The following is a 9,834-nucleotide window of genomic DNA, read 5'->3' as shown; positions in this document are numbered from 1 at the left end:
CCCATCCCATCCCATCCCATCCCAGCCATCAAATCAATGCCAGTTCCACCCTCGGCCCCTTGCACAGGTGGAAACCAGTTGGATTTCCAACCAGAGGGTTCAGGAGGGACCCGGGCAGGGTAGGACAGCACTGGGATGGGCAGGAGGCACCCAGAGCGCCCGAGCCCAGCAGGCACTGGGGCCAGAGCTGCCTGCAGCCCTCCTGCTGCACTTGCACACCAGCACAGCTTGCTGCCTGGCTCTGCTCAGCACAAGTGCTGCCTGCCTGCACATCCCAGTGCGGCCACGTGCCTGAGATTCCTACGGCGCAACCGGCAGAGGCAGCCCCAGCACTCAGGCTTGTTTTCCTCAGAATTTCTGCTTCTTAAAGAGCCTTTTATGGTGTAAAAGAGTGAATTCTGCTCTGCACTCCCTAGCAGCTGGATTGCATGTTAGCTCAGCTCCGTGAGGGGCTCCCCCAAGTGCCAGAAGCAAACGGAACCCAAATAACACACACAATGGCAGGGGCACGCGGAGGCAGCCAGGTATGGCACAGCCCGGCTGCTCAGTCCCGGCAATTAGTACCTAGTTGTAATTATATGGAGTCATCATGTCCTCCCCAAACAGGGATTCATGTGCCCTCAGAGACGTTTCTTGTGTAAGGAACATGGTGCCCTGCAAGGAGTAATATAAACTCTCAATCTAGGGAACTCCATCTCATAGTTATGAGCTTGGGAGACATTAACAATAGCACAGCCCATTCTAAACTGTAATAATTTATTTTCACAACCCGCAAGGAATTATTGTCTGCTGTGGGTGTTGAAACTGAGGCAAAGTTCAAAGCCAAAAGAAAGTTGGTGACAGAGCTGGGACTTCTTCTTTGGACCCTTTCTAGGCAAAATTATTTATATTTACACTTGATCCCAGGGCTGAGTGGAACAGGGGGGAGAAGGAGCACAGCACGAGGCAAGTGTTTACAAGGCAGCAGCAGAGCCAGAGCAGCACGTACCAGGAGTGAAGGCGGATGGAAAGAGTGAGCTGCAGCATGCAGCCAGGAGGAGATGAGTGTTGGCTTTGTGGTGGGTTGAGGATCACTGGGGCTGCTGGGGAAAGCTGCCCAGCACAGCGCTGTGCTGCCACGAGCCCAGCGAGGGGAGGGCGTCCCGCAGCAGTGCAGTGCAGTGCAGTGCATCCTCTGATTTCCTCCAGCTCCGAGCTTTCCTTAATAGGAAATTATCTCCCAGCCGTGCCGGGAGGGATGCGGTCCCCTGCGAGGGCAGCGGCTGCATTCCAGCCCCTGATGGAAAGTGCTGCACAGCCGCTTTTGATCCAACGTGTAAATAGTGTATAATAAAAAGAGGCTTATATAAACTGACTGACTTCTCAGGGAGCGGCTTTCACAGCTCCAGCCTCCTTATTTCTGGGTGTGAGCGCTGCTGCCATGCGCTGCTGCTGGGCACAGCGGGGCCAGCATTGGTGGAGCCGCCCCGCCAGGACAGGGTCTGTGACCCTGCTGTCCCTGTGTGCCTTCTCCTGAAATCTGGATGGTTTCTCTCTGCTGGTTGTTCAGGCAACGGGGCTTGGAGAAAAAAACAACCGTATTCCCTGCAAAACTTCAGAGCCAGGAACACAGAGGCGTCTCCAGGCTGTGAGGGCGGGCAGAGACAGGGTTTGGAAATAAAGAGCCCTCCCCAGGGCAGTTATTTCCTATGTCTGTATGATAATTAAAAAAAGGCACAAGGCAGAACAGCGCTGCAGCCACTGTCACCTCCCAGCAGCACAACGCAGGTGCCACAGGGTGGCCCCAAAACCATGGTGGCAGAGAAGAAGGGGGTCACCATCTGTGTCCTGCTGAGCCCCGTGGGGTCCTCGTCACTGGGCAATGACAGCCCCGACCGCAGAGACACAGTGCCACCGCTCAGACACACACAGCGATGGGGCACATGAGCAGGGCTTTCCCCTGCCACCCCCAGAGCTGCTCCATCTTATCCTGGCATGGACACAAGGGGCCATCAGCACTTTCCTCTGCAGCTAGTTGCTAACACGGCTAATCCTGAGCACTGCCCACCTGTCTGGTCCCAAACCATCTCTGCTGCTGCAATGGGAACCGAGGGAACACGAGGTGGCCATGTGCCATTGCACACACCATGCATGCTGCTCCCGCCCGTTGGACCTGCCCTGGCTCCACAGCCCCGGTTCAGAGACCAACAGGCTGAAATGCATTGCCAGCACGGAGGCAGCCTGGAAACCACCCACCCCACCATACCATGGGTTCCAGGGCAGAGCCACGTTTTGCTGCAATGTTCCTTTGGGACACTTGCTGCTCATGACCCTCTTGGAGTTGCCATAATCAACATCCCTATTAACATCACCACGGCTGCTCCAGCAGCTTGGCAAGGCACCAGGTGACCCCATCTCACCACATATCCCCATCTTATCAGCTCCTTGTCCCCACCAGTCCCCAGCGGTCATCAGCTCCCCCAGCCAAGGGGAGTGGGGGATGGGACTGGGTAGGGTGAGAAGAAGGAAAGAGTTTGGCTGCAGCCTGGTTTCACTGTGCGGATGTTTGCCACAAGGACTCTTCAGAGGCCAAAAAAAGTATGAGTCTGGCTAAAAAAGGAGATGGAGACAGCAGAAAGCTGGAAGCTCTTCCCCATTCCATGGCAGGTCCTGAACACCCACCCTCGGGCTGCCATAAGGGCAGGAAAAAGAATTAAATAGAAATTGCAAAGAGCCACGTTCAATCCCATTGTTGGGGTCCAAAAGGACACGTGGGATAGAGACCACCACCCCGAGGGCCCCGCGCACCCACCTGGATGCCGCGATCTCCGACTTCTGCCGGGCGATGGCTGCTGCCCTCTGGGCCCCCTCCACGCTCCTGTCCACCTTCTGCCGGATCTTGGCGCTCTTGAGGGGTATGACGCGCTTCTTCATGCCCTTGACGAGGACGTTGTGGCGGTACTTGCCCTCCTCCTTCTTGCCGTCGGGCAGCGTGGTGCAGCCATAGCCGTGCCGCAGGTTGTCCAGCCACTCGCCCTCGTACTTCAGCCCGCTGGAGCGCTCGCTGACCCCGTAGCCCGAGCGCTTGTCATTCTTCCACTCGCCCATGTAGGTCTCGGTGGTGGTGGCGTCGATGTCGGATTCAAAGGGGGGATACTCCTCGCCCTCCGCCCCCTCGCCCAGGCTGGCCGTGGAGGTGGCATCGCTGGCGGCCGAGCTGATTCCGCTCTCGCTCTTGAGGAAGCTGACGCGGCTCTTCTGGCTGGCCAGCGACGACTTGGACTCGGACTTCTTCAGCTTCCCCAGCAAGGAGCCCCTGCGGAACAGCCCCCCTTTCTTTGCCTTGCCGGCCTCGGCATCGGCATAGAGGCTGAGGGCGAAGCCGCCGCGGGTGATGGTGGGTGAGGCGGGCAGGCTCTCGGGGTGGGCGGCGGGGGAGTCCTGCTGCGGCAGCGTGCCATTGCTGTGCTCACTGCGCAGGGAGGACAGAGATGTGCGCAGCGGGGAGCGCACCACCGAAGCCATGCCGTAGGGCACGCTCTGCCGCACGCCGTAGCCGTGCCGCATGCCATTGGTGAACTGGCCCTGGTAGGTTCCTGCAGGAGAGAAGAGGCAGGCGGTGAAGCAGCCACACGAGGGCAAGGCACTGCGGATTGGTGCTTGCTGTGGGGCAGGGAACTTGTTCTGCCCTCCCTGAGTCCAACATCCAGCAGCATTCACCGGCCTGCAAAAGCAGCGCCGAGGGAGCAGGGATAGAGGACACGAGGTGGTGCTGGCAGGGGATGGACCTCCCTCAGCGTCTGCTTTGCCCCAGCACAGCTTGCCTGTGGTCCTGTGACCAGACTCACACAAACAGCAAAACAGGGAGTAGAGGAGCAGCTCCTTGAGGGGCTCCTCCAGCTCCGCTCCCTTCTCTGGAGCCAGCTCAGGAGAGCGCACGTGATGTGTCATACAATGAGGATCATAGAGGAGACAGTGATTGCCATGGCTGGGGGCTGCACATCAGGTTTGGGACTCTGCTGAGACCCAGCAGGACCTGGATGTCTCAGGGGAATAGGAAAAGTACACTGTTCCTCTGCCAGCCTGGTCCTTTCCCCCTCTGCACCTCTGCAGGCTCCAGAACGGTAAATTGGAGACAGCAGCTCTGATTTTCTTACCAGGATGCCAAGAGACTTAAATCAGCAGAACAGCTCTTGGGAGAAGCAGGAGCACCAGCACCGACTCAGCCACTCTGCCAAGTGCTCTGCACCGTACAGGACAGGACAGGGGGAAGGTTCCCCAGCACCGAGCCCTCCCAGCCCCACCGCTCTCCTCGCTCTGTAGATACAGTTGCCTCAGAAACCAGCAAAACCACCCAAAACAAAAGCAGCATTCAGCTCTGCTCTCATCCATCAGCCGGCATCTGGAAGGGGCCATCTGGCCCCAAAACACTGCGGGTGGAAGGCTCTGGGGAGGACACAAACACCCTTGGAAAAGGCCCCCCCTGCTCTTTGCCCTCCCAGGCCCGGCTCCATGCATGGGCAGAGGACACGTTCACTATTTGTGTCCAAAAACGTCTGCTTTTCATTAAGCAGCAACAGAGAGCTGCCAGGAGGCGCCAGCATTTGGGGAGCGAGCCCTTTCTGCCAGCTCAGAAGGAGGGGTGACCTGGCTTGCAGGCATTCATTCCCACATTCAGACACTGTTACTGAGACCAGGGATGACCCTGGTCCCCAGGGAGCAAATGCAGTTCCTTCTTTGGTGATGGTGGGAGTGCATATTTTACGCTCTCCCAGGCCACTTCTGCAGCATAATCTCTACTCCTGAGCTTCAGGTTTCGTTGAAATCCTCTCTGGACCCGCCTGTGGGGTGTTAACTTACAGCCTCAGGGGCCAGGAAAGGCAAGCAGTGCCCAGGCAGGCAGCAGCTGCTGCCCCCGGCCACCGCCCCCTCTCCCTGCCTGGGGCATGCAGGATTTGGGGCTCCTGCAGCGCTGCATCTCCCCATGTACCAAAGTAAGGGCTCACGCACTGCAGAGCACCTGCACCAGCCATGGAAGCAGCCTTCCAGAGCAAAGTGCCTTTGCCCAGAGAAGCTGTGGGTGCCCCAACCCTGGAGGTGCTCGAGGCCACGTTGGATGGGGCCATGGGCAACCTGATCTGATGGGTGACAGCCAGCCCACAGCAGGGGGTTGGAACTAGATGAACTCTCAGGTCCCTTCCAAACCCAAATTTTGCTCTGTAAAATGGCAATGAATCCTCCTAACAAGAAGCCACCACGTGCTGCCCTGCTCTTGTCCCCATGAGGAGCCCCTGAACTCAGCACCCCATCCCCGCCTGCATGGCAGCAAGCAGGGCTGACACTCGATAGGACTGACACTGGAGACCTCCTTGGAGGACAGGCCAACCTTGCACATAGCAAGCTGCATCTGATATCGCCGCTGAATTAACCACCTGGAAGAGGAATCCTGGAAAAGTCTCATGGGCTTAGAGGGGCTCAGCCCTCCAGCAAGTCCCAGCTCCATCCTTTCCCCCGAGCAGCACCTCCTGGCTGGGTGGGAGCTCGAGCAGAGGGCTCGCTGGTGTGTCCATGTTGCACCGTGATTTATGGTGCCTGACCGAGGCTTCGTGCCCAGGCACAGCCATCAGCCTGGAGCACAGCCAGGAGGTCCAGGAGCAGCTGGATGTGCAGGGACAGGTCACAGCCTGCTCGCGTGGGTACCACAGCCAATGGGGACGTGGCTGGGATGGGCATGGGGAGGTACCGGGCACCACTCACCCCCCCCTATGCCCATACCAATGACATCTGGGCACAGACTCACAGTCAATGGAACTATAGCAACATGAAGTTGGCAGCACAGTGGAAAAGCACTGCACTGGAGAGTTCATATTCCTAGGCTCCCACTCCACCGTTGCCACCAAACCACAAGATGCCTTGGCCAACTCATTTCAAGTTTTCCTGACTCAGTTTCCCTCTATGGGAAGAAACACCCTCCTTTCCCACCTCTTCAGCAGCACAGACATAGAACTACTGGAGCATGGGAAAAATCACCACCAGGATTTCTTTATAGCGTAAAGCATCCTGAGGGCAGATTGCTTTGAAATCACATACTGACTATCAAAGTGGCGTGGCCACCGCATGCCATGGGACAGGGGGACACGCAGGCACCACCACACTGCTCACAAGGGGCTGAGGTTCTAGAAGATAATTTAAAAAAAAAAACAAAAACAGTGAATGGGAATAGAAACTGTTTAGGGTATAAATGGAACAGAGCTGTAACTTTTTTCCTTGCAGGGACCTGCCCGATCCATCACTGTGCATTGGCTCTGCAGAGGGGGGCAGGCACTGGGATGCCCACAGGGTGGGGATGCAATACCTGTGCGTGTGTGAAAGAAAGCAGAATGGGGACAGCGCTCCCAGTGACGCCTTGCTGCCTGTGCTTTCTCTTGTTGGAATGATAAAACACGCTGCTTCCTCTGCGATGCCCAGGTACAAGGTGCACCGCCTTCACTGGAGCGGAGCAGACAGCAGCCCCGCCTGCATTCATAGGGCAGGGAGGATCGAGCTGTGGCGCTGATGGGGACTTCACCCCCCCAGCACACCCACTCACTGCAGATGTGTGGAACACATGGCAGCAGGACGGGATGGTCCAGCTGAAAGCTTCGGCCTCTGCTGTCATCAGCACTGCATCTCGCCTGCCCAGCCCGCCCCGAGGCACTGGGATAACCAGCAGAGAATGTAAATAACACACGCAGGCAGGTAAATAATGCAGACAGCTCCAGTGGTATCGCTGCCTTCCAATCATCTGCTGTTACCCAGATACGGTGATGACAGACGTGTTAGAACGGGGTGCAAAAGGCCAGGCGCATCGCACGGCCACGTGCAAGACAGAGCAGCGAAAACTGAGTGCTTCCCTCGGGTGCCAACACCAGCAGGGGAAGGACTCTGACAGTGCTACCTCATGGTTTCTGCTGGAAAGGAAAGGGAGAGAGAAACGGAGACACAGCGTTAACTCATGGGTCACATTCAGCTCTGTAGCAAAGTATTCAGATGAATACTGAAAGCTGAATTATTTTGCAACAGAGGCAGTCTACAGGAATCAGGGAGCTGGAAACTGGGATTTGTGTCCCTGCTTCCTTTCAGATGCCCCGTGACCTTTGATGAGCTACTTTATCAACCCTGACCACACGGAGGGAATGCATCATCCTGTGCCTGCAGACCTGCGGAGGAGAGGTGCTGCTGTCATGGGGCACATGGGCCATAACGCATACAAACACACATTGAAACAGTAATTTGTATAGCAGAGCTGTGCTATATTAGCGGTAAGATTCTGCATTAGCAGCGACACTTCTTCCTGCAGTAGGTTTTGATGGAATTGAGCCGTCAGAGCCGAAAGCGCGTATCCAAAAATGAGGGTTTCCTTACAGGGGAGACAACACTTCAAGGCAGAAGTCAAACAGTCAACTGTTTGCTCATAACTTGTGTTATAAAACCGCAGAACCACAGAATCATTGAGGCTGGAAAGACCGCTAAGTCTTTGCTGGACCACTAAGTCCAACCACCAACCCATCAAAATGACGAGCTCCTTCACGCTCTGCCTTGCACAGCCCAACTCACTGCCCGCTCATCCATCCTACCCCGCCCCTGCAAAGGCTCCAAGCTCTTTCCTGCTGACAGAAGGCACACACATGCACTGAGCTGGGACGCTCAAGGAAACGTTCCATGGAGATCCTCTTTTAAAGTATAAAGTTGGTAATTATATAAATATATATATTTGAGGTTTACGTTAGGTGTAATTTAAAACACTAGCATCAGCTGCACCTCCCTGCAGCCCACACACAGCTGTGAAGCCCCAAGGCACTGCCAAGCACTGTGTGTTCCCAGGGTCCCATCCTTCGTGGCTGCACCCAGGGCTCACAGAGCTCAGCTGCAGAGCCGGCAGCTCCCAGAGGTGTCCAGATGTTGGCCTTGGCAATCTCAGCTCAGATACGAGCAGGTCCCATCAGCAGCACGGCCACGGCTGGCTCGTGCAGGTGGTTGCTGCGTGTGTAGGTGAGGAGACCACACAGGAGCAGCTCCTGCAGGTCATGGAGCCACAGAACACCCCAGGTTGGCAGTGACTCCAACTCTTGGTCACATCCACCCACCTCTGTGCAACAGACGTGGTGCTGGCTAGCACCAACAGGTTGGCTTTGCCTGCAGCCTCGTGTTCCCCTTTCTTCTGCCCCAAGCTTTCAGAACAAGATCTAATTCAAACTCCTACAGCAAGCTTGAATTCCATTCAAACTCCTCTGGCACCTCCTTACATTGCCCTCTATGACATGAACTCAAGACGCAGGAGCCCTGCACCCCAGGGAAGGATGCGCTTCAGTGAGCAGCGAGGAATCTGCGATACTTTGAGATCTTCATGCAGCTGCCAAGCCAAGGTCTTCCATGCTGCTGACAGCTATCTGATCACTGTACCACACCGCAGCGATCTGTGCTAATAGTAACCTGCAGTAATCTGCACCGTCAGGGCTATGCCTACAACTGGTCCCTTTTCCTAAGGGCTATGAATCCGATGCTCTCCATCCTGAAGATCTGCACCATTACTGTTAATTTTCTTTATAAAGTAGCACCATCGTGTGTCCTGGATAAATATAGATGTAATTCTGAGATATATTTTGCAGCGTATTTCTTCCAAATCACCCTCTCTATTTAGCTATCCTAAATATGGCAAGGTGGAACTTTATAGTACTGAAGAGCTACAGAATTACTTGCGCAGAGATTCTTGCCATGTTTCTAACCCCAAAATTGCTACTAAAGCAAAATCACAATTAGACTGAGCCCGTGCAGAGCACAGCACACATCTGCACTATGGGGGAATGAGAGTTTCAAAGGAACCAGAAGGGTTTGTTTTAGGGAAAGACACACGGCTACGTATTTTAAACAGCTTTGATAACTCAACCACAACATTTCAGCAAAGCAGATGCCCAGGCACCCAGCCGGAGGCGTGCGAGCAGCACTTAATGCATGGGCAAAGCGCGCTACGATGCTGGAGGTGGCCTCTATCCAACGCACAAACATTCCCAGCTCGCCGCCCAATGAGGAGGGGAAGGGCCGGCCACAGGCGCCAACCTGCGGGGCTGGTGCTGGGGTTCAGCCATGAACGGGAACGATCAGTCAGTGGGAAGAGGAGCCAAAGGCCACGCAGCGCAGGGTCTGCCGCTGTGAGCCGCTGCTGGGATGCCGGGGGCAGCCGGCACCACGATGCCCGGCCCTCGCCCATGGGGACAGGAGGCGCTCACCCCACGGCCATCGCCGCCCGCTCGCCCCACGCAGTCCCCTCACCTCCGTCCGCGTACGTCTCGGTGCCGTAGCCATCCTGCAGGCCGTTGTTCCAGGTACCCTCATACTTCGCTCCGCTGTTCATGCTCTGCCGCGCGCCGTACCGTCCCTTAAAGCCGTGGGTCCACTCGCCCCTGTACACCCACCGTCCTTTGGTCTCGATCCCCAGGCCATGCCTCTTGCCCTGGGACCAGTAGCCCTCATAAGTGTTGCCGCTGGGCCACGTGTAGATGCCCACCACCTCGAAGCCGTAGTTCCAGGAGCCTGAGTACTCGCCCTGCCCCTTGGGGCCGGTGCAGATGCCGTGCCCGTGGGCTTTGCCCCCTTCCCATCCACCACAGTAGGCACCTCCATCATCGAAATCGAACCTGCCCCCGCTCATGGTCCCCCCGCTCCCGGGCTGCTCCCCTCAGCCGGGCAGCGGCACAAGGTGGGGGCACGGCTGTCCCATGGCAGAAGGCTCTGGGTGCTCCTCACTCGCCTGAGGGGACCGCAATGGGAGGAAGGAGAAACTGGAAGGAGGGGAGAGGAGAGGGGAGGGGAGGGCAG

At 56.6% G+C, this 9,834-nt stretch overlaps 1 protein-coding gene across 2 annotated transcripts in view; it reads right to left on the bottom strand.

Annotated features, from left to right (window-relative positions):
• Positions 1-9,828, bottom strand: part of JPH2 (junctophilin 2) — a 25,779-nt gene extending 15,951 nt beyond the window's left edge. For both annotated transcript variants that reach the window (XR_002444177.1, XM_021416658.1), the window contains exons 1-2: positions 9,289-9,828; positions 2,792-3,575 (exon numbers count right to left, since the gene is read on the bottom strand). Coding sequence is in view for 1 of the 2 variants with exons in the window: in XM_021416658.1 (XP_021272333.1) it covers positions 2,792-3,575; positions 9,289-9,667 (1,163 nt within the window). In the remaining variant the exon portion in view is untranslated. The remainder of the gene's footprint in view (positions 1-2,791; positions 3,576-9,288) is intronic.

This window comes from Numida meleagris, chromosome 19, assembly GCF_002078875.1.
Source record: "Numida meleagris isolate 19003 breed g44 Domestic line chromosome 19, NumMel1.0, whole genome shotgun sequence".
Lineage (NCBI taxonomy): Eukaryota > Metazoa > Chordata > Aves > Galliformes > Numididae > Numida > Numida meleagris.
The sequence above is the reverse complement of the archived record's forward strand: the minus strand, read 5'-3'. Positions and strand labels throughout refer to the sequence as shown.